The sequence below is a fragment of the Megalobrama amblycephala genome, linkage group LG10 (genome assembly GCF_018812025.1).
Source record: "Megalobrama amblycephala isolate DHTTF-2021 linkage group LG10, ASM1881202v1, whole genome shotgun sequence".
NCBI classification, from domain to species: Eukaryota; Metazoa; Chordata; class Actinopteri; order Cypriniformes; family Xenocyprididae; genus Megalobrama; species Megalobrama amblycephala.
The window spans coordinates 12,930,933-12,956,591 of NC_063053.1; the positions used below are offsets into that span (position 1 = coordinate 12,930,933).

Genomic DNA, 25,659 nt, shown 5'->3' on the forward strand with positions numbered 1-25,659 from the left:
GGTAATCCCACATGGGAAAGTCTTGGTCATCTTGATCATTAATTAACCCATGCTCAACCCAGGCTTTTTGTGTCTTCCCAGGCAGGCAGATGCCTGGAGCATTGTCTAATGAACGCTTTCCACCTTCCGGCCATGCAGTTCACCCAACAGCCCTTCCTCTGTTCCTCTATTAGATTAGCGCTAACTGACGCAATCCTTCACAGCCAGGTGGACCATAGAAGGGAGCAGATAAGTTTCTGAGAGGGTGCTTAGATCCCCTCCACTTGGACAAACTGAGCTCACAAAACAGACTGGAGTGGGTCCTCAAAGCCGATTGAGCGGGGACAGATGTCCTCGGAACGGCATATCCCTGATCACTGGAGCAAATCTCATCTCTCAGCCAGACTGCGCTGCAGCCTTGCATACTGATGGTGGAGATGAGATGTGTCTGTGTGTGTAATCACTTTGGGAGACCTATGTTGGGTGTCTTGCCGGCTGGTTCAAGGAGAAGATGAGCGTGGAGGACAGAGCAGCAAGGTTGTCTGACCACCACTCTTTTGTCCTGGATGTTTGGGCTGCAGTTTATTCCCTCCCACTCTATCTCACTCAGTCGCATGAGAGATCTGGGCAGTGACCAAGACAAGCAATTGGCACGTACAAGTACTGAGACAGACAAAACAGCAGGAGAGAGTGACAGAGACAAACACTTGCCAAACGAAATGACTGTTTATTGCATAAAAACAATAAAAGCCTGCCTTGTTGTGTCTGTCTACACCTCTCAGTTTATTTATTTTGTCTAGCTGTGCATTTTAAGTAGAACATATGAATTAGGGCTGTGCTTATGCAATCATATATTGTAATGGATCTGCTTGTCTGTGTTTGTTTCAGACAGACTGTCAGTTTGTGTGTTAATGGAGAGGATTTTTTCAGTGAGTCTTTGTGCAGGATACATCGTTACGCCAGTAGGTGGAGACAAGTAACTATCTTTACGAGTGAATGAGTGAGTAAATCAATCATTCAACCAATTCATTCAAATACACTGATTCACTTAGGAACAAAACAAGTCACTAGGTGTGTTCGACTTGATGCGGCCCTGTTGGTGTATGACATCAAAGTACAACGAGAGTGATTTGAAACATACGGAGCACTCTGCTTTCTTATCGCACTTGCGGTACTTTGATGTCATATGCTGATCGGTCTGTGCAGTGCCACTTCAAGTCGAACACACCTACTCTCTTTATGAATGAGTTAGCAGATTTGTTCACATCACCATAATTCATTCAGTAATAAAACAAGTGGCTGACTTTCTAAGTCACCGAATCTTCACTCAAACAGTTCGTTCAAACACACTGATTCATCCAACAACAGATTTAATCAGCTGTATGAGTAAAGTCCTATTCGCATGAGATTAATACTATCTGGTGATAATACTATCTAGTCATTTGTAATAATTGCAGAGGTTGTCTGTGATCTTAATCCCATGCGAATCAGCCATGTCTGTAATTTATAAAGTAAAACTTCCCCTGCAAATGTCCTGCCATATTTCGCTGAACACCGATGTCCTGTGATAATATTAGTCCTGTGCGAATCTGCATCTCTGTGATTTGGCCAGGATTTGGTGCAGTCGTATATCATTTTTTTCAAGGTTTTTGTTTCCTGTGCACCTTTTTATTCATCTTTTGCGAAGAATGGAGGCTGCGATGGAGTGTTTTGATAGTATTTTGGGTGCTGGGTCATATTGCTATACACCATACAACTATAAAATTTGCAGAAAGAGAAAGCTGAAAACCACCTGAAGAGTGAAAACAAAAAGAATGATTGGATTGAGATGGTTGACATGCGGTAAGGAACATTCTTCTGTTTATGATATATTATACAACTAGACCTATAACATGTTACGCGAAGCCTTGACATCATATCAAATTCAAGTAAAATCACAGGTTTCGCTTATCCCCTGTGAATGCGCCACACGAAATTCAGATGTGGTAATTTCTAAATCACACAAGGTCCCCAAATAATACTAACCCCATGCGAATAGGGCTTAAGTCAGTGAATCTTTCACTAAACCAGTTTGTTCAAAAATCACTGATTCATTCAGGTGCAAAACAAGTCAGTCTTTATTCATTCAACCAATTTGTTCACAACAATAATGAATTCATTGTTCAAACAAATGACTGACTTTATGAGTGAGTCATTGAATCATTTACTCAAACAGTTTGCTCAAACACACTGATTCATTTAGCAACAAATAAGAGACAGACTTCATTCATTCAGTGGACCTTCCCAACAACTTTCCTCACAAAAGCATCATAAACCTCAGATTTTATAGCTAAATGAGTGGATCTTAATGAAATCCAATTTGACAGCCACTTTTATTCTGTGATTTACAGATATATTTTATAAGGTCATTTGTTTTCTGGGAATTAAACAATGGCTGAACCTTGTAACCTAAAAGTGTCTACTAAATGATTCAAGTTTGCTATTTAGTTTATTTAGTTTTCTTAACTATATACAGATATAATTATTTGCATTTTATTATTTGTATATGGCATTTTTTAATTCCTTCTGTCTACAACCCTCTGACTAGCCACCAGTCGAGAAAAACTCATTGTGTTTTGATTCTGCTGATTAGCAGTTTGAGTGATCTTATCATCCCTACAGTATTCGGTGCTGCTGTGTATGGTTTGATGGTGGTCATTGCAGAAAGAAAGAGACAGAGAGCATGAAAAGGAGTCAGACATAGCTAGCGCTGGGCACTAATTACCTCTAGCCTGCCGCCACTCAAGTGCCAACATCTGCTGCAATCAGGCCAGTTCTGCTCTCATCCGAGGAGCTATTGAAGAGAAAGCCTCTCTCAAGAGTCAACAAGCAGTCAAACAGCACCGGCTCTACACTTATCTCGTTCTCCCTTTGCTTTAAAGACTGCAGTGTGAGGACGGCTAGTTTAAAGGCAAGAAGAGTTGTAAAAAGTATGTATGTGAGATGCATGCATTTAAGAGTATGTGTGCGAGAGAGGGGATTGTGTGCATATGCCTTTCAGTGTGTTGTAATTGCCTCAAGCCTTGTAGATATGGCTCATGTTACATTTGCATATGCATCTACGAGCCTATTTATACTCGTTAGTGGCTCGCATTAAAGGCGAACAAATCTTTAAGTCAGCCATATGCTCCGTTTACTTGCTTAATAATTGTTTGTGGATATTTTTCAATTGAAATGGCACATGTATTTTTATAAGACACGTATTTCTTACAGAGATATTTCACTCAAAAATACAAATTCAGTAATTTTATTCACCCTTGTCATGTATCACCACCTGTATCATGACTTTCTGTCAGTGGAACATGAAAGAAGATGAAGAACGTTGAAGAATGTTGCTAAACAATATTTGGAATCCATTGACTTCCATTGTATGAATTTGGCGGAGGAAAAAAAAATATTCTCAAAATATCTTCAAAATCATCTTTTTAATGGTGCACTTTGCAGGATCCAAATGAGGTGGCAGTTTGAAATGCAGTCCATATTCACATTTAGATCTGAATCTTCCTTTGTTTACATTATATTTAAAGAAACAAACCAGCTCAGCACTTTGGGACGTCTGTTTGTCCCACTGTGACTATGATTTTTTTTTTCTTTTTTCTCGACTGTGCCTTTGTTTGCTTCTGGGTTCAGAATCTCTCACAGTGGGCCTGACCTACGTTGTCTTATAATATGCCCACCTTTTACTTCAGTTAGCATCTTAACTTCCAGATATCCACATTTACTTCTCCGGATACTGTGACTTTCTGGAAGTTTTTTGATTTTTGGTTTGAGACAATTCTCAGATAGAAAATTAATTGCTGTTAGTTCCTCTTCTCGTAGACTCAGGCTAAACTCTGCTGTAGAGCTGCTGTGATGTTGTGAGGAATCTCGCTGGCCTCGTTTCCAGACGCCTGTGGAGACATCCCCTGCTGTCGTCCCTACATGGTTCACTTTGGTCTGCTCAGACGAAACATTTACTTCATAATGTGCAATATTTTGCATGCCGATGCTGCATACGTTTTGGAGTGTTGGGGTTATTTGTGCATTTTCTGGTTTCTGTAATAAGAATCTATCCCTGAAGGTTGTGCTTATGACTTTTATTCTTTGTTGCTGCCCTGTCGTGCTTCTGAAACATAGTTTTGGATGCCATCGGTGAAGACTGGCCTCAAACAAGATGGTTAAAACAAGCCTGCTCGCTCAGCCCAGGGTTGAGTCCAGATTGCACTAATACTTCATTTAACCAACTTTGATAGTTTCATCAAATGGTAAATCAATATGTAGTACATAAATAAGAGTAAAGGTAAGCACTACTTACCATTAATGCAACATCTAGTGCTGCATGGTTGTGCTTTTTAGTCAATTCCTATATTATTTTTAAGCAACACAATTTAATTGTAAAATGAGACAAATCAATTTCTATCTGTCCATTTGAACTGTAAAGAATGATACTTGATAATTCAATAAAAAAGGAACTAGAGAAATTATGAAGACTGACGGTAATTATATAATTTGAAAGAAAATCTTTTAAGGGAAATAATGACCATTTATATTATACAATAAATATGCACAATTTTTTTAAGTCATCATTTTGAAACGTTGCTATTCAGTCTAGTTCATTCGTCATTACCAAGTATGCCAGTCGTTCAATCTAGAAGTTAATTGTAAATGTAAATAGAGTGCATGACTTTCATGTGTACATATGAACTTGTTTAACAGAATGCACTTTTCCTGATTCAACAGTATAATGACATTCCTAATTTCCAGTAGATTAAATTTGCACTGTAATTTCCTCTAAATTAAATGTGGGCATGGTTTGTGGGAAAGTTGATGGAAGGTCATAAACACGATTGGGCATCCTTCTCAGCATCAGCAATCCTTCTGAGAGTCTGAATGTTTTATCCAGGTTGATAATGCCATAACGTCCATCCATATTACCATCTCACCTGAAGGACATAAGACTGCACTATCCTATCCCGTTTCTCTCTGTTTGTATGCTTTATTATCCAGAAGCAAAGCTCCATAGGGATGCTGGTGGATTCTGCCTCATGGCCCTTGCTGGAGATTGGTATCGATCAGAGATTGATTGGGTGAACTCCTCGTTAAGGGGATGTCGAGATGAAGCTGTAAATCTGCTGAATCATATTTCAGAGGCTGACTCGCATCGATGTGGCCCACCAGAGTGTTCTTCAATTGGTGGAGGACTTCACCATCTTTCCTGCCTTCCATTGTTTGGATAAGCTGGATTAGCTGCTCCAAGGAAATTAGAGGGCAATGACAGACCTTGATTAAGATATCTGACAAAGTCAGACCAAAGTTTTAAAGTTTTTTCTTCCTAACAAGTTTTCTTACCATACTGAAGTTGAAATAAAAGATGACCCTTGAGGCAAAGTGCAAAGACGGTTTGCTTTCACCTTTAGAAAGAATATATTAAGTTCGTAATTTAGAATCAAGTCATATCAAAGGATACTCTATTAAAAGTAATCTTGTATTAGAGTTTTTGATTTACTGGAAAATGTCTCTGACTCTTCTCTTTGGGAAGAATATTGTGAGGAACTGTAGATGAAGGGTATTGAGGGCACTGTTGCTGTCACAGGAAGCAGATATGTCTATGCTTGTGTCCTCTATTTTGGTAGCTGTGATTTACTCAACCTTGAAGTCAGGAGGCAACTGCTTTACAAACACTAATAGAATAAAGACTTGTTGTCGGTGGACTGTGACTGCAGTGACAGAGGAGTTCAACTAAAGTTGAGGTCACACTATAGTTTGTGCTTTGTTCACTTCATACGCATTTAAGCATATAGGAGATGGAAATCAAAATACGTGTCAGGTATTTTGCTGCCTTTCTAAAGATAAAATCTGGGCAACTATGACCTTAAGATATGTACAGTATAGCAGGAAAAAAAAGTAAGACCAGTAGAGGACGTAAACATTACAGTTTGGCCTCTTGGTTCAATACAAAGAATTAACGTTCCTGGAAATCCTGGAAATATCAGGGAATTTCAATAGTGTGATTTACAGGACTGGAATCTTAAAGGTCATGCATAGGGGGGTGGGGGGGGGAATAGAATCTTAAAAGGTCACAGACATTACTATAGTGAATATAAATGTTTTTAGTTATGTTCAGTTTTTCTTCGGCTCAAAATGATTCTTAGTAAGAACAATTATTTTAAATTGTAATAATTTTCCAAAGACTATACAATAACACGTCACTCGTATTGTTTTGAATGGGAGAAAGTGCAACGCGCAATATGGTGGAATAAGTCCCGCCTTCTAAATAAGAGCCAATCGCTGACTACTAAAGTCATCGCGTCACTGCCGCGGCCATTAGAAGCACCGGTTTCTATAGAAACAGTCAGACATTTAGGTCTGCGCATGTGCATTAGCTTGATCCAGCCTGAAAAATACAGTTTTTTGTCATGAATCGAGCATTTGGAAAAAACATTTATGATACAGTTGTTGTCAGATTTCATTCATGATTACAAATATGAAATTTAATTGAAAGCTTAGCAAACAGCTTTGGAGAATTTGATGTTTCCCCATTCAAAGAGATAGGAGTTGCACTTGCATGCCCGAGAGGCGTTTCAAAGATAGCCACCGAGTGAAATGACTTGTCTTAAAGGGACTTTGATATTTCACAATATTATTGTTTTATTTTTGATTAACTCAACGCAGCCTTGGTGAGCATAAGTGACTTGAAAGGATTAGTTCACTTTCAAATGAAAATTACCCCAAGCTTTACTCACTCTCAAGTCATCGTGTATATGACTTTCTTCGTTCTGATAAACACAATCAGAGAAATATTAATAAATATCCTGACGCATCCAAGCTTTTTTTTACACAAACGCATCGCTTTGCTTCAGAAGGCCTTTATTAGCCCCCCGGAGCCATGTGGAATATGTTTATGATGGATGGATGTGGATGGAGGCACTTTCTTCAGCTCATAATTGTTGATCCTGCTCTTTGCCATTTATAAAGCTCGGATGCGTCAGGATATTTAATAATATATCTCGGATTGTGTTCATCAGAAAGATGAAAGTCATATACACCTAGGATGGCTTGAGGGTGAGTAAAGGGGTAATTTTCATTTGAAAGTGAACTAAACCTTTAAAAAATTGTAATGTTTCCAAACTTTTGACACATACTCACACACACACACACACACACACACACACACACACACACACACACACACACACATATATATAAAGATTGTTGTATTATCAGTAATTTCACATGCTTAGAATGTGAGTGCACCTTCAGCTGTTCTGACCACCCTGTAGTGTAATTGGCCATCAGGCCAGATTGTGAGCTACCATCTAATCAGCATGAAAACACTGCTTGATGACTAGCTCTCATTTACACCAGAGTAAATCATTAGCCTCCCTCTTCTGCTACAACCACACAGTCTTTAAATCCACATCACAAATATACGGTACTATAATGAGAATGAATAGATAAAAATACATGCATGAAACTGTTTCCAAGAGCACAGTGTTTACTAATGTATGTAGCCTTAGCACCTAGCTTTAATTTTACTCTAGTGTGTGTGTGTGTGTGTGGGTGGGTGGGTGTGTGTGTGTGTGTGTGGTCCCTTGAAACGTGAGGTGATAGCCTGAGCTCTACAGCTGTGTTTAACAGTGTGACTATGCTCTTTGGCGCTTTCTCTCTCTCTCTTTCTCTCTCTCACACCTACACATTCACACAGGGGAGCGTGTGAGTCCCTTAAGACTAAAATGGTACCAGTCTGTGCACAACACACTGTGTCTCGGAGGTAAGATTTAGCACTTTGTGAAATGTGAGGCTGGTCTTTTGAGGAGTAATTGCACTCGGAGCTGTTTTGCGTCTGTGCTGCAGTTTAGAGAGAGAAAGTGATAAAGGAGGGATGGCAAGTAATGGAAGCAAGGATAGCACAGACACCACTAACTAATCTGAGAATTACTTTCAAATGCCAACACCTTTTAAAATAAATTCCCAAGTTTGAATTAAGTTAACAAACAGGATTGTAATTTAGATTTTGAGATGTAAATGGAATTAAAATGGAATGAATTTAAAAGAAATTCATTCAGTATAATAGCGCTTTCAGTGTAGTTTAATAATATACCTATGTTTTTCAGTATAAATGTATCAAATGAAAATGAGTCCTTTTATAAATATACTTTTATCATTTTTAAATCACCATTGTTTTTTTATTTACATTATCACAGTTATTTATGTATTTATTTATCATTTTATCTTTATATATTATCACATTGTGTTTATTTTATAGTTTACCCTTTGAAATTTTCATATTGTATTATATTATTACATTATATTAAACTTTTGCTTTTGTTCATTTATTTATTAACATATTGTTACTTTATTAATTAAATAATCAAATTTTGCTTTTGTTTTTGTATTAGCATTTGAAATAATTGAAATTATAACATTTTTGAAAATATATTGTTTTTATTTTCTTATTTTCTTATTTTTCAATTCTTTAGAAGTAAAATGGCAGCCAATTCTTAAATTCTGAGTTTTGTTAATCTCTGACACATGCACACGCACACGCACACACACACATACTTAGCTGTGAACAGGAGTGGATGAGAGGTGTCAGAGAGCACTGATGAGGAGGGCTAATGTGAAGTGAGGATGTGATGATGACCACTAAATTGTCACACTCGTCCTCCTTTCACCACAGTGTGAGATGTCAACAGAGAGGGATTTACTCTCGTGTCTACAATTTGCTTGGCACTCCATCCATCCATCTCACACACTATCTAGGGACAGAAATAAATGAAGGAGAGAGAGTGCCATTGCTCTTAGTTTTTTTTTACTTCTTGACCATATCCTTCTCTGTTCTCCTCTCTCTCTCTCTCTCTCTCTCTCTCTCTCTCTTCTCATTCCCCCTCTCTCTCTTCTCATTCCCCATCCATCCCTCCTTTCCCTATCAGTTTCCCTATTTTCCTTTCCGCATTTTCTCTGTGGACTATAGATTTGATCATGATCCTGGACTGAAAGGATGTGGTCCATTTATAAAGCAGTTCTATGAGTGCAGGGATGGATCAGACCATCACTTACTGTACATTCTGCTCCCCTCAGCAGAGTTACATAACATCCCCAACTGGGCCTGTTAAAATGGAAAGAGATTCCTCGTCTGTGATGATTTATCTACTGTATTTGCAATGTGCAGTATACATACATGGAGGTTTTATGAGCTTTAATGTAACTCGAGGACTCCTTTGCACTCACAGTATTTTGACAGACAGTCATCCCATCCACCCCATCCCATTTGATTGTCTGGAGGGTCTTGGTTTTGCATAATTTCCTCTTTGATAGATCAGTAAGATCATGATCAACATGAGTCAATCAAAGTGATTTTTTTGTTCTCAAGTTTATCGTAGATCAACATCAGTGTGGAGTTCTCTCCTTCACTTTTGATGACAATGTCACTCAGTTCTAATTAGCACTCAGCTGCTCAGTCTGAGATGACATGCCTAGATTACAAACAATCTTTTGTCTGGTCGTAATATTGCCACTGCTCCTGAGATGTGTCTTTGTACTAATAAAATGATGCTCTGCAATGTAATTTGTGCACCACAGAAATGTTGGTCTGGGTTTCTTCTGGCGGATTCCCTAAAGCATATCCTTGTTTCTGGGGAATCTTTGAATCTTTTTGATGGCTGTGGCTTTTCACTGGATTTTCATGCCAAATTTTAAGTATTAAATTATAGTGACTGTACCTTGTAAACTGCAAACTGCTGATTAATGCTACAAACCAATACAAACTAAACCTGTCTGGAGTTTTCACGTCGCTCTGCAAAGTACGTCACCCGGATCGTTGATCCGATTGGTTGAAGGACTATCCAATTGCGTGAATAATGCTCGTTGATCACTCCTCTTGTGCAGTAGAAAATACATACAGACTCCCCAGACCAATGTTCAATTTTAAATTAAGCTTGGTCTGGTGATAGCCAGACAACCTTTTATATATAGCTGTGTATATAAAATGAGTTTAAATCTAACGTATGTTATAAATTATGTATGTTATAATGCTATATTCTAGTGTGCTGCCATTACACAGACTTGTTAATTAATTAATTAATATGAATGAATGCATTTAAATGTTAAAAATGCCTTAGTTTGGGGTCAGAAAGATTTTTTTAAAGAAATCAGATCCACAAGGATTTGTTCAATTGATCAAAAGTAACAGTAAAGACATTTAAAATGTTACAAAGATTTTTATTTCAGACAAATGCTTGTCTTTTGAATTTCTTTTTAGCAAAGAATCTTGAAAAAAAATTCAACAAACATTAAGCAGAAAACCATTATTTTAGGTTGTAATGATATTTCACAATATTACTGTGTTTACTGTATTTTTAATAAACTAAATGAAACCTTGGTGAGTATAAGAGACTTTAAAAATATTTTAAAAAATCTTACAGAAATAGGGAATGTAGAAATTAATGTGACAGACTGACATTTCTGTGATGTGATAAACGTTGAGCCAAGGACATTTACTGTTTTTATAATATGGCTGAAGTGCAAGACTTTAATCCAGCATAGTCATTCAGCAGTTGGCAATGGGATAGAAATGATGTATTGTGAAGCTATTATGCAATTAGTCTGTCACGTGGAGTGAATGGCCTGTATGAGCTTTTAGTCTGTGTTCTGCCAGTTTATAAAATGTTTGAGGAAACAGACCACAATTATGCTTGTTTAGGAGCAAAGCAACTTGGTTCTTTGGATGCTATTGCATAAAAACAGAGTGTGTCCTATTTTTGTGAGATGCCTTGTTTTTTATAGTGACAAAAGAGCTTCATTTTCTGTCTGTGCTTGGAATGTAAACAGGTTTTTCTGTTACAACCATGCCGGAATGAGTCGGAAATTACACTCTCTTATCGGCCGGAGTTATTGTGCATCATTCTGGAGAAAGACATTGTGGATGTTTACAACGGATTCACTATAGACCTGTGCCTGGGTGCTATTGTCACATTTAGCTGAGGGTCCCTGTGGTACCCATTCTATCAATTTGTGTTCAGAAAGGGCCTATTCAAAGGTGTGCCTGCTTTTGTTCTGTATTGCATCCTTAGAGGCAATTGATAGCGGATGCCTTTTTACTACACACACACAATCATTTATTATAATGTAATTATATTGCAGTCTGCACAGAGATATTACAATACAGAGTGTTTTTTTCTTCCCAAAATCAACTTGAACAGAGTTTTAATCCCATTGTTGAAATAAAGACTAGCACTCTGAATTGATCAGCAAATCAGTAAAAGATTTTACCAGGGTAAGAGAGCAAGAAGTCACTTTTATGCACCTTTCAAAGAATGATTATGTAAAAATTTAGTTTAATTTTATTGAGTTAGTGAAACTTTTTTCCCCCTTTTTTAAGATGATCTTGATTTTGTGTATTTGAAGTGCTTATATTAAAACAAGCAAATATAAACCTTAATTAAACAATTTAATTATCAATTAATAAGGAATTTATACCAGTATGATATTATGCTGTACCCGTATTGGACCAGCTGTTTGGAAAATGATTGGATGGATTCAGATTCAGGTGAATCATGGACAAAGTAAACATGAACTAATATAGGTAAACTAAGGCGCCATTTACACAACACTGTTTTCAACTAAAAACAGAGAACTTTTTATGCATTTTGTCCGTTCATTTACATGACAACTGCATTTCGGGGGTGTGAAAAAACGAACTTTTGAAAACAAAAGTGCAAGTTTCCACTCTGTGTACAACTACAAAAACGCAAATTTGTGAAAACAGTGATGCCATGCACATGCATATTATGTGTTCAGTCTGACATTGCCAACTACTGGCCTGGCATACATAATACAGCGTTCTATTCATTTTTTGCAGATCCATGTGAACAGGGGATCGTTATTGTCTGTACACGAAAAATGCAAAGGTTTTTAGTACATCATTGTCATGTATACATACCCTCAGAAGTACAAACTAAACAGAAACGTCATCTGACAGATTCATAAAGACAGTCAATTGTTGCCACCTACTCATTTAACCTCACATGTACCTCACAGAGAGTTACTGAAAAGTCCCCGCCACCAGTACACAAACTGAATGTATGTCTGTAAACGGTATAACGTATGTTAAATAATGGTTTTAAGCTTTTTTAAGTGTTTTTTTGTTTGTTTGTTTGTTTGTTTAATCTGTCCCCTCTGAATGCAGTGAGACTGCATGTAAATTAATTAATTATTGGGTAATTGGTTGATCAAAGGTTTGAGTTATTACATGAGCCTCAGAAAACATAAATCAGGATAAACCCAGGGGAGGTGTCATTGATTAACCCTCATGCACTGTTCGATTTCTGGCAACTTCCTGTATGGTCCGGGTCAAATTGACCCTAATTGGATTCAATACAATTCCCCAAAAATCACGCTATGAAAAAAACAACATACAATCATGTTTAAATAATTAACTTTTAATATCGATACTTTTCACACATAACAAAGAATATATATCTGAATTTATGATTTAAAAAATATTTTTAACCACTATTTTTAATACTGCCCCTCCCCCGACCTGTGGGACACTTACCATTATCCATTTATAACAATAATATCTTAGTTTAAACCTAAAGTAATCTTCACAAACTATCGTTTGAAAGCTTTCAGACTCTAGTTTTCTAGTATTTGGTGACTGATTTTCAAAAGATATGACAGAGCAATAGATAAAAAGCGATATATTCTTAATTTGTGATACGGTGTATAACACTATAACACGCTCTGATTTTTTCTTTTTTTGAGATATCAACCTAAAATTCAGCACAGAACTTGTTCAGATATTTAACTTTGATTTTCTTGAAGCTTTAGAGTTGAACATGATTTGTAAAATATATATTTTATATAAAATATAAAAAAAATATATTTTATATATTTTAAATTTTCATAAACAAACTTCTATAACTTTTTTTTTTTACCTCTACAATAATCTGCAAACAGTACCAAAGGAACCAAAATTTAGTGTGTATATATCAAAACACATCAGCGTGTTGAAACTTTGCATTCATGTTCATGACCCTAAATGAGAAAAAGACACAAAATGTCAAGAAAGTAAACTGCACCAGTACACAAGGGTTAAGAAATCCAGACTCAAGGTAGTAAATTTCAATCATTACTGAGCATCTTTGTGTGTGATATGTATGTAAAAGAAAAATAAAGTCAACTGCTATTAATGAATTACTCCTAAAGGTGTATTGTACTTATCCTAATGTACTGTACTGTTTGATATCATGGTTGCAGTTGTGGTATTCTGCATCATTTTTGTGTAATTACCAACAAAGATCTTTCATATCATTCCAAAGTCTTTTTCATCTCACATAATGAAATAATTTCAAACCAAATCAATATTTCATGTCCATTTATTTATTCGCTAAGTAGCTGTGTAATTAGCTGGATAATAATACAGTTAGCCAGTCATTATCACAGAAGAAACCCTTTCAGGATGATAAAGACCCTTTTATCACCAGGTTTATTCTTTGACAATGACCAAACTCACTGTACATTAAGTCCTGCGTAGTATCAAGAAATTTAGTTCCTTACATTTATTCTTACAATTAATGTCTTATTTAATTGCGTTGTTGTCAGGAAGGAATTTAATTACATCACTCATTCATGATATATATATATATTTTTTTTTTTTTTTTTTTTTTTTTTTTTTGAAAGCATATATGCATATATGTCAATATATTGACCTCAGTGTTTCTCCTACTTACACACAGAATTGGTTAAATATCTCTGGCTGTGTTTGTATGTGTGTTCATATCATTTTATTGGTGTTTTGCTACACATAATGTAAGTCATTCCCATTTGGAAGCTCACAGTTCCCATAAGAACTGCAGTTTATACTGTACCATTTGTGGAAATGGAGTTGTGTGTGATATGTGCACGCAGCATGAACAGTGTGCGAGTTCATGTGATAAAAAGCAATTCTGACTCTATCTATTTTCTCTCAAATATCAGTTTTCATTTGCTCTGTTCTGTGATATAAAAGCTACAGCATATGTTCACTAGTTTCCAGACTTGTGATGTTTTAAAATCTTTATTGTTGACTGTTGTCATTCAATAGAACATTCTTATATCTTCTATAGTATGCATGCATGTGTCGTTATTATAAACTAACTAAGCATATTGGTCTCATACATACACACATACAAACAAGCATTGTTTACTGCATGCGGAGGTTAATTATGTGTTTTATGGGCCATTTACAAGCTCAGGCGAGACATGCCACAGTGTCCTTCTCACCTCCTGAAGGACTTGTCAGGGAACATAAACCATCTATGCTCTACTAGTGAGTTTCTTTGTCTCTTGACCATGACACACACATCTACACATAGCCAGGCGTACTTTAACAATCATCACCGTGACTCTCCTATGAATCAACTCACGGACACCCTGCCACCCTTCACCTTGACATCCTCTCAGTCTCATGTCTGTCCTCTTGGCACAGACTAGAGAAAGTGATAACGCATACCACTGTTTGGAACAAGAACATTCAGGCCTTCGCTGATGTGAGTGATGCAGCTGCAAGTGACTCAAATCAATTTGAAAAAGATGCTGAGAAAACATCTGTTGTGACACTTGTTTCTTCTAACTTTTACCTCAGTGGATAATATATCATCAAAAGTTTATCTAAGATGGCTGCCCCCACCCCCCCACCCCCAAGACTTCAGTGGGTCAAAATATATTTAAAATATTCCTTGCACCAAGCCAACACAAGGGATATTTTTGTATTAATTTATGTATTTTATGCAACTGAACACTGTTGTTTTTTCTTTTTCCTTCTACAGCAACTAATGCGAGAGCGCCAGCAGATGGCCAGCCGTCCATTTGCCTCTGTTACAGTGGCACTCGATGCTCCAGAGGAAGAGGAGGAGCTTCTGCAGGGCCAAGTGGAGGTGGGTACCTTCGATTGTAGGCTTGTAGATATTTGATAGTCATTTACCTACTATATTTGTGAAGCAGTAGATGGAATGGATTGGACTGTTGTTTATTATATATGTATATTATATAGACATAGACAGAGACACACAATGTCTGAAAGGTCTGATGATGCCCTCACGCAGAAAGTCCACAAGTGAGACTCATAGAAATCATAAAACTTATGACGTTCCAGGAAATGCCTTATATGGACAAAGGCATCCAGATACCGCTGTATAAAATGCAGATAGAGACGTTTTAACCGGTGAAACACAAATACAATAAACATACGATTGTGACAATAAATGGTTTTATCTGTGTTCTTCTAGATCTCGGGTGTTTCATAAGAATAATGTATATTTATATTGCAATGCTAATCGACATAGCCTTTATCACTGTATAGAATTCAAAATAATATAATTCTGCCTCATTTTATGATATGAAGCCACATCAGATCACAAAAGGAAGTTTTTTTTAAACACTCGACTCTGACATTGTGAAGTGAGTTTGGAGTAGAAACGTCATTAAATGTTCTCTTTTGTTGGACAACAGGTTTGTAAATGCTTCTCATTACAATTTTTGTCAAATTCACATTATAAGTGACTCAAATTCACAGCGATTCCAGAGATGGAGCGCCATACTGCTAACCGATCGATCCACTCTGACCTCATTGCTGCGCTTCACCATGAAACTCACTGCGCATATACTTATTTAATTAAAACTTTGCGATTTTGGTTAATTTCAGTTAATCATGTAGCCCTAGAATAACCAAATAATCGTGTAACCAAATCGTGAATTTGCAGCAATTTCCTCATTCAGAGGTTGATTAAACAACATCTGTTGTAACAATGTACTCTCCATTTAGCATAATTGCATAATGTACGGGTGAATATTCGCTCATTAAGCAGCAAGGCCAAAGAGCAGGGCCATAGAGCAGATCGATCAGTTTGCAGTAAATGCTGCTCCTTCTCTGGAGGCGCTGTGAAATTGAGTTACTTATAATGTGCATTTGAAAAAGCAACACGCACCAAGAACTTCAGAACTTGCACGATGTGTTGTCTCATAACTTGAGTTTATCATTTTTTCCACAATGCTTTCTTCAATACTTAATAGAAGAGAGTGGAAATCATGAATTTGCAGCAGTTTCCTAAATCAGAGGTTGATTAAACAACATCTGTTGTAACAGTGCAGTCTCCATTTAACATAATTGCATAATATACGGGTGAATATTCGCTCATTAAGCAGCAAGGCCAAAAGAGCAGGGCCATCATCACATTTCATGCCTAAGTTGATTGGTAAGCACAGGTTGCGGATGGATGCTTTCACTGGCCCTGAACATTTCTCTTGCATGTGGCTGTTGCACTCGAATGGAAAAGTTGTCAAAGTACTTTACACAGAGATAACGAAAGCATATAACAACTTTACACTACAAGTGTAATATGAAAAGATCACTTCACACCAATTCAAATAGTACTTACTTGACATCTACTTTACTGAGATATTCTTTTTACCTGATTTAACCAGGCTGTGATTGAAGTTGTATATTTATAACATGCCAGCTGAATTGTTTCGATTTATTTTGATATGTGGTGAGATTTCTTCCTCTAATCGGCCTTGTTAGAGCTTCTCTTACTTGTTTTCAAAGATGCAGACTTTTTCAAGAATCTTTTAAATGCCATCTGCAATCTTTGACCTTGTATAAAAGTCAAACAAATGTTTGGCGGTCTGTTATTTATTTTATGGCTTCTTTATATTGTCGCTCTTACATCTGCATTGTGCGGCTGTGTAAGCACTGTGTGTTGGAAAAGAGCTCTGGGAACATATGCATGGAAATCTGGATGTGCTTTCAAAATTCACCCAAGCCTCTTAGACTTTTTTTAATAGCTGCAATATAATTTGAATCATACCAGAAAACCACTAATTGCTAGAATAACATGCTGAGTGCTAAAAGTGTGCTAGACATGCTGTGCTCAATATCTGGACTGAAGTGTGCGAAAAACTTTCATTGACTGAGGTGTCCTCACTGTTACCTCCAGAACTCTTCAGGTGCAAACAACATCTGCTGTGAACAAGAGCAGCTGTTCCTCTGGGGATTTTTTTTTTTAAACTAATTTTGAAATTAATTTAAATTAAATTAAATTAAATAGAAAAAAATATATTATTTAAATTATTTTATATTTAACCATTAAATTAAATAAAAAAATATAAATATATATTATTTTATTATATTTTATCATTATTACTTTTATTATTTAAGTCCTTATTTAGTAGGGCTTCCCCCTAATAATTGACTTTTGACAGATTAATAACACCGCTGGTCCATGTGGTAATTATATTGATCAGGAAATACAAAGTGTAGGATCATTTTGAGAGGGTAAAGTATGACCCCAAAAGGTGACGTTCATCAACATCAAACATGCAGGCTTATCATTTGAAACAAGAAAGTTATAGCTAACGTTAGTCACTTTATATGGCTGCCAGCTCTAATGTTAACCTAGATAAATGTGTGCTATTATTAGGCGCATATCCAAGTGTTTGTGCAGAGTAGAGTTGTCAAAATACTGAAATTTTAAAAATGTGATGCTTTGAGCGCTGTTGAGCGGATTCGTAAACACCTCTGATTGGCCATTGTGTTCACACGCTCATCGGATATGTCTGTGAATGGCTATAATGATCAACGCACAGAAGTGTTTGAATTTGAAAGCGTTTGAAAGCAGGAGCTTTGGAAAGTAGGCGTCTGTCAGCGGACTGGTCAGCAATAGACGCCTGCTTTCAAATGCTTCCGTGTGTATCTGTGTAAGCGCTCGGTGAAGAGCGTCATTGATGAATATTTACAACATGTTTTTGAAGTGTTGATCATTGAAGCCAATCACAGGCATATCCGATGAGCGTGTGAACACAATGGCCAATCAGAGGTCCACTCAACAACGCTCAAAGCGTCACGTTTTTAAGATTTCAGTACTCACTTTGTACTGAAGTCGGTACTTTTGACAGCTCTAGTGGGGAGTATGGAAGCTAAATTAGTATCGCGCTTAGTGCATGACATTTAACTTAAAGTGCATTTTTCTCTATAGGCGCATCCACTATACTGTAAGGATGTAAGGATGACAAGTCAGAGTGTCGTCAACTTCTTTGCAGTCAACACTGACTCAGAAAACACTAGTTTATTAATAAATTATTAAAATGTTCAGACAGTCTCACTGCTGTTTTTTTTTTTTTTTTTTTTTTTTTTTTTCCCCGACACATTCGTAATCATTACTTTTAAACATGCGACTAGTCGACTAATGACTTAAGCGAACGGCTACCAGTCGACTAGAAAAATCTTTGGTGGGGGGGCAGTCCTACTATTTAGCTTAGTGGTACCACAAATAAGCCCCTTATAGCTCAGCTCAGTAGAGGATAACTGTTTGATTGAGTCTTAAATCAAGAGTGTTAAATTATTGATAGATTTTATGGAAGTGTTTCACTATAAGATCTGACGACATGTGTGAAATAACAAGCAGACAAATCATAGGCTGCCATTCCCTAGGTATGCTGTCGTGTCACATCTGATTGCAGCAGCCTCTATGACCTTGCTGCATTATAAAACAAAGAGGTGAGTTATTAGCATAAATCTTCCATCCATATAATGTCCATACAATGTAATAAAGCTGATGAAGCCGCAGCCCAGAGCACCTGCACTACGCCAAAACATATCCTGCTCTGTGTGTAGACTGATCGATAGCAGCCCAGTGTTTTTGTAATGCTGGGAGAAATGAATCAATTTCATATGTAATGTTTTAATGTGCTGTATTTACCTCCAGTGGGCTGTGTGGAGATAAAGACTATTTATGACACTTATAAGCTGTCCGACTGGGTGAAGGCGATTGTTATTCACATGAATGCACAAAGGTTTTTTAATTATTTTTATTTATTTTTATTTATTTATTTATTTATTTTTGTACATACACCATCGTTTTTAAAATGTTTCTTATGCTCACCAAGGTTCAGTGTATTTGTTTTGTTTATTTTTTTAATTTAAATTTAAAAATACATTGTTTTAAATAAAATACATTTTAAAAATAAATAATTTTAAAATGTAAATTATAGCTGTGATGGTAAAGTTTTTTTGTTTTGTTTTTGTTTTTTTGTTTTTTTCACGGCCACATGATCTTTCAGAAATCATTCTAATGATTTCATTCTTTAAAAAAAAAGTGCCAGGTAAAGCAAGATAACTATCATAAATATAAATATAGATTAAAAATGATAAAAAAATAAGTAAATAAATAAATACTGAAATAAATTGATTGATTAAACACTTTTAATTTAATTCGAGTCAACTTTTTTTACGTTTGTGATAAGTTCGTCAATGCCAAGAATGGTGCCCTATCCTGTTCCTATCCTGACAGGCTGACACCAAACTATATTAAAATCAATAAAACATCATTTATGAGGTTCTATCTCTGTTAAGATGCTGTCATAGAAGGCAGTCAATCTAGGAAGTTCATAAACAAACCTCATGCCAGTAGGTGTTAAAGACTTATATACTACATGTATAAAACTTTGTGTCAGTTTGTCACTGTGTAAATATCATCTTCTTTTCAGCACATCAGTATTCTGTGTATCCACTTTGTGATTGCAAATTCATGGTTTTATTAAGTTTGTGTTGTTAGATTTTGGCATAATTGGTAGCGTTACTGTTTCATGTATATAGAAAGAATCTTCTTCTGAAGCTGCTTCAATATGAGGTAGCACATCTTTCTCTCTGGTTGGCATCAGTTACACTCTACACTCTGGCCAAATGTGCTGTTGATGTTAGGAAGCTGAGAGTGGTGGGAGCGATCAGGGAGATGACAACCGTAGTCCTCAGAGCAGGGACCCAAACATCTGTTCTGTGAGCTGTCTGTCTCTGGACTGCACTTATCAAAACAATCTCAGCTGTTCAAATACACAGCAGCATCAGCGCCAACTCTCATGAGCAAAAAACGATCCTCTCTATTTCTGTCTGTCATGTCTTGCTCATCATGAGACAGCAGTGGATGATATTAAAGATTGCTCATGCTCTCTACACAGGTTCTCTCTTCCTCCCTGCAGACAGATCTTCAGTCTTTGGTTAATTAAGAACAGTGATAAATCTTAGATTGCTGTCCACAAAACGCATACATATCCCATATCTATCCCTTTCTTTTGAGATGAAGTACCAACATTAGCTAATATTTGTACGTATTTTACAAGGTGGCTAATTCGCACGAATTCATACGACCTCACTCGTACGAATTCATATGATTTGTCTAAACCCCAGTGACGGGGAGGGTTAGGGGCGGGGTTAGGGGTTTGTATGAATTAGCCACCTTGTAAAATTATTCGATTAGTTTTTGTTTGGTTTGTGGGATTTTGTTTAGTTTTTTTGTTTGCTTGTTTGTTTGTTTTATTGTTTTTTTTTTTTTTTTTTGGTTTGGTGTGATTTGTTTTTCTCTTGGCTTAGTTTATTCTTTTTGTTTTAGTCTGATTTGATTTTTTTGGGGATTTGTTGATTTTGTTTTGTTTGTTTTTTATTATTTTCTCAGTTTGGGTTGTTGCTTTCATATTGGTTTGGTTGGATGTTTTTGTTCTTTTGTTAGGTTAGTTGTTGTTTTTGTTATTTTTTTTGTTGCTGTTGTTGTTTTGTTTTGTTTTTGCATCTACCTGGGGCCTGTACCGTGATGGTAGTTGAACAAACTCAGGGTTATATGATTAGTTTCGAGTTGACAAAAACAAACCACTCCAATCCGGCTTTGTTGTTACCATGATGCTTATCATCATCTGTCAACTCAGGCTTTGATCCTGAGTTCATGGAGCGCGTGCACATGAATGCGTGACATCAGTGGTGAACAGCCAATCACATTCACTTCTCGTGAGAGAGCCAGCATGATTCAAAACTCTTTTGCTGAATGTTAAGAAAATTAAGTATTTAAACTCATTTATACTGATGAAAATACTTGAAAGAGGACAGATAAAAGAAATTGTCTTGCTCTATCAGTGCAAGTGAAACTTATGAAGTTAGTTTATATAGTTGATAATATATAGCGATATAGAGACTCAAACATGTAAGGTCACATCATATTTAAAGTTATTTACAGCTTATTTTTTACATATTTTATTTTATTACATATGATCTGTATAAATTAATATTCATTGAAACTAAATGCTTAATAATAACTTAAACTAAAATTGCTTGTGTGAAATGGATTAATATTAATATATATCATATAATAATTATATAAATCATATATAAATCATAAAATAATTCTAAGTAATAACAAAGTCCCTTTAAGACAAGTCATTTCACTCGGCGACCATCTTTGAAACGCCTCTCGGGCATCCTGGGCATCATGCAGCTCCAAAGCTGTTTGCAAAGCTTTCGATTAAATTTCATATTTGAAATCACCAATGAAATCTGACAACAACTGTCTCATAACTTTTTTTTCCAAATGCTCCAATCATGACAAACAAACCTGTATTTTTATGCTGGATCAAGCTAATGTGCATGTGCAGACCTAAATGTGCATCTCTTGTGCCTCATTTAGGAGGCGCGCGTCTGACTGTTTCTATAGAAACCGGTGCTTCTAACGGCCGCTGCAGTGACGCGATGACTTTACCAATCGCAGATTGGCTCTTATTTAGAAGGCTGGACTTATTCCGCCATATTGCGCATTACACTTTCTCCCATTCAAAACAATACGAGTGACGCGTCTTGTCTTATTCTATAGTCTTTGGTAATAATCATTAAAGCCAGACAATTTCATATATATATATATATATATATATATATATATATATATATATATATATATATATATATATTAGGGATGCCACAATTCTCAATATAATATTGAACCGTTCGGTACGACATCCACGGTTCAATACGCGCTTGTGAATTGCGTTTTTTTCGGTTTTACGTTTAAATAATTTATGTGCGTTTTATTTCTCTCCGAATTGACTGTTTGTGTGTGCCTGTAAGTCTACGAGTACTCCTCCCCGCGAGTAAATATTCAATCACTATGCTCTAAAGTTAGTGGGCGCTGAACCATCATTCCACACTTTAACATGGCGAGCGGCGGGGAAGTGAGGCTACAGTACGAGGAAGCGCCGGCGTCTTTCAAATCCGTGGTGTGGAGACATTTCGGTTTTGCCGTTGAGTATAATCAAAGACTATAGAATAACACAAGACGCGTCACTCGTATTGTTTTGAATGGGAGAAAGTGAAACGTGCAATATGGTGGAATAAGTCCCGCCTTCTAAATAAGAGCCAATCGCTGACTGATAAAGTCATCGCGTCACTGCAGCGGCCGTTAAAGCACCGGTTTCTATAGAAACAGCCAGACGAGTGTCTCCGAAATGAGGCACAAGAGACGCGCATTTAGGTCTGCGCATGCGCATTAGCTTGATCCAGCCTGAAAAGTACAGATTTTTTGTCATGATTCCAGCGTTTGAGAAAAAAAATAAAATAAAATGAGGCAGTTGTTGTCAGATTTTATTGGTGATTTCAAATATTAAATTTAATCGAAAGCTTGGTAAACAGCTTTGGAGAATTTGTTTGTACAGTTTGTACATGGGCTACCAACAGCTGTGAGATGTCAGTGTTAATTTTAAAATAAAAAATTATTTTATATTATACAATACACTAGAAACTAGTGGACTTTTCTTTGCTTTTAAATAAAATAAAGGAGTATTGCAATAAATCGTTTTTACTTTTTCTACTAACCTCTTACTGTTCCTATTGCCTAAGCATAGAATAACAAACTGAACCAAACCGAACCGAAAACCGTGGTTAAAAAACCGAGGTATGTATTGAACCGTGGGCTAACTGTATTGTTGCATCCCTAATATATATATATATATATCAGAGGTCGCGTTAACCGAATATTTTCCATCATTGACGGAATTTTTTTGCAGTGACGGAAAAATCTGAAGGCCGTCCTCTATTTTGACAGATTACACTGAGGCTGATGTAACTTGTAACTGTAATTCCCACCCCTGTCCAGCTGGTGGTGAGTGCACTCCAGTGTAGCAGCAGAGCTTTTTGTTTTAAATGGTTTGTTTTGTTATTTTTCCTGCTGACTATCAAGTTTATGGTCAACGAATGGCTTTTCTATGTTACGTGACATTGTTTCCAACACTGATTGAACTGATTAGGACATGATACAGATTTCGGTAAGCTACTATCTTGCAACATATTTTCTGAATTTCATTCATGTTTATTTCGTTCTGTAAAGTAGTAAAAGGAAGGGATGGGATGATCGCGTTTGCTCATGATCCGCAACAATTCAAGATGAAAACTGAAAAGTGATGCACAGTTTTTGTTTAACTTTCTTTTCATAATATAAATAAATGCATAGCCTCGGCCCATTTGCTTATCCTGTAAGATTGTGAATAAAAATGAAAATATGGATGAAAAAAGAAACTTATAATAACGTCTTATTGTCATTCAAATCTAAAAATTAAAATGACTGGTAATAATAGGTTTTTACTATCCTGTCCGTTGGACATGACGGACATGACAATATATATATATATATATATATATATATATATATATATATATATATATATATATATATATATATATATTGACCTCTGAGATATATATATATATATATATATATATATATATATATATATATATCTTATATATATATATATATATATATATATATATATATATATATATGTATATAATATATAGCTATATAGCTATACAGTGACCTTTAATTTGGAGGAAGAGAAACTGGAGGAGTGACTTTATTGCGTTGGATATGTCAGTGTCAGTTTGCTCACATCTGATTGGTCCAATTTCGGTTTGAGATCTCTAAACCAGAACATAACCTGCCCCGGAGCAGTTTTGCTGTGAAGCGTAAGTTACTATGGCGATCAACACCACTAAAAGCCAAGTCACTTTCATGGTACCTAAAACCCAGGATTGGTGCAAACTAATCTGAAACTTACCTGGCTAGCCAGCTAATCCATCTTCATGGCACAGGCCCCTGGAAGAGCTAAAATTGTTTGTTTGAACGGTTTGACGTTTGCCTCAAAAATGGTGTGCTTTTGAAGAGTGACTGCCAAATTGTCTAACAATGGCAGGCATGTAGTCTTTAGGAAAATCATTTTGGAAGCAGTCATTATTTTTGCATTTCTTCTTGGAATCGTTAGGGGCACAGTAATGGCACATTTCACTCTGAAGCAGCCATATGGTAAAATCTATGAAATCAGTAGAAAATGGGGAGGTTCATTTGTTTGGTCTTTCCATGAGGTCATCTTTCACAGGTTTTGGACACTTTAATCAAAGCTAGTCCTATGCAGTGCTTCAAGCAAGTTCAACATAATACTTAGCTCTTCTGTTCTAATGTGTGTCTTGTCAGGGGTGCTGATTTCTGTCACCTCTCATCTCTGTCCAGAACACCTCCTAGATCGATGATCTGTGAATGGTTTTTATGAGCTGCTCATAAATCCTACAGCTGCCCCAGCTCAACCGCGCTCAGAGCAACGTTGAGCTTCAGTTCACCGCACATTTACAAGTAGAGATTTTACTTTTCCGGAGTCAGTGGGAATTGGGCATTGCGATATTTAACAGTGTATTTATATTTTCTGGCCCACAGTGAAACGCACACTTTTGACTTATTTGATCAAATCTGGCATCTGTCTGCTGAACTTAATTAAAAGCTGAACAACTCAATGTGTTTTTTGACCTATAGTTAATCCTTGACTACATCACTTAACCCTAGGTTAGCAAATGTCAATTTCTTAATAGACTTAACCAAAACTCACAATCCCTACTTAACTGATCCTTAACCTGAACCTCGACTGTAGTCATTGCCGTCCCTTGAGGTCGAAGTGCCCTTGGAGGGCATTTCACGTACATCTGGATTCTTCTCAGTCAAGCCCAATAATGATGGCGAAAGGCGATGCTTAGAAAAGTGCACATGCAGATCACAGTCTATTATCCATATTAGCAGCTTTTTTATTTCATTCTCTTCCCTGTTTCCACTCAGCAGTTTTGCTGCCCTGAGAGATATTTGACTTTGCCCTGTATCATGTTCAGCTGATCCTGCATGTTACTGTAAAACAGACATTTCTCTGCTGCACAAGCCAGATCCGAACCAGATGTTCTCTTGGGTTAAAAGACTGACAGGTGAAACTAAATAACCTGCTGTGCCAGATGAGAGACTAACAAGTCAACATATGCTTGTACAAGGTAACAGAAGATTGTATTTCACATTAATAAAAAAGAGAAGATGTTGATAGAATATTTGTATACACAATGAAACAGAGAGATATTCTGTACTTGCTTTTTATGAAAGGACGATGGGGAAACTGTGTTCTTGTCTTATGACTTTTTGCAAAGCTAAGAGACCAGTAATATTTTTTTTCCACTCAAGGGCTAATTGACCTTTGGGCAATCTTTATTTAATATTAAATTATACATTGGATTTAACTTATGTTTTTCATCTAGGCAAGAATTCATTAGTGTTTGATCTTGGTTACTGACAAGCTTTCTCCATCAGTACTGTACATTTCAGTCAAAGTTTCATTGGCCAATATTAGCTAAAGAGAGTCTGGGAAAGAGCCATTAGCCGATGGGGCTGGTTCAATAGTCTTGTATTCCAGGGGTCATAAAACTTTTATCAATCAATCGATCCATTAGCCGTCTTAATATCACTTTATGCTTTGACTGTGCCTGAACACTATCCGCTCAGAAAAGATAAG

The 25,659-nt window shown here is 36.4% G+C and overlaps 1 protein-coding gene across 3 annotated transcripts in view; it reads left to right on the top strand.

Moving 5' to 3' along the window:
• The window catches only part of atrnl1a (attractin-like 1a), a 264,774-nt gene that overhangs the window by 195,583 nt on the left and 43,532 nt on the right, over nt 1-25,659 (top strand). For 2 of the 3 annotated variants that reach the window (XM_048204632.1, XM_048204631.1), the window contains exon 29: nt 14,808-14,915. In XM_048204632.1, the coding sequence (XP_048060589.1) occupies nt 14,808-14,915 (108 nt within the window). Of the gene's footprint in view, nt 1-81; nt 5,910-14,807; nt 14,916-25,659 lie in introns of those variants that run through there. The other variant, XM_048204633.1, reaches the window with a different exon arrangement.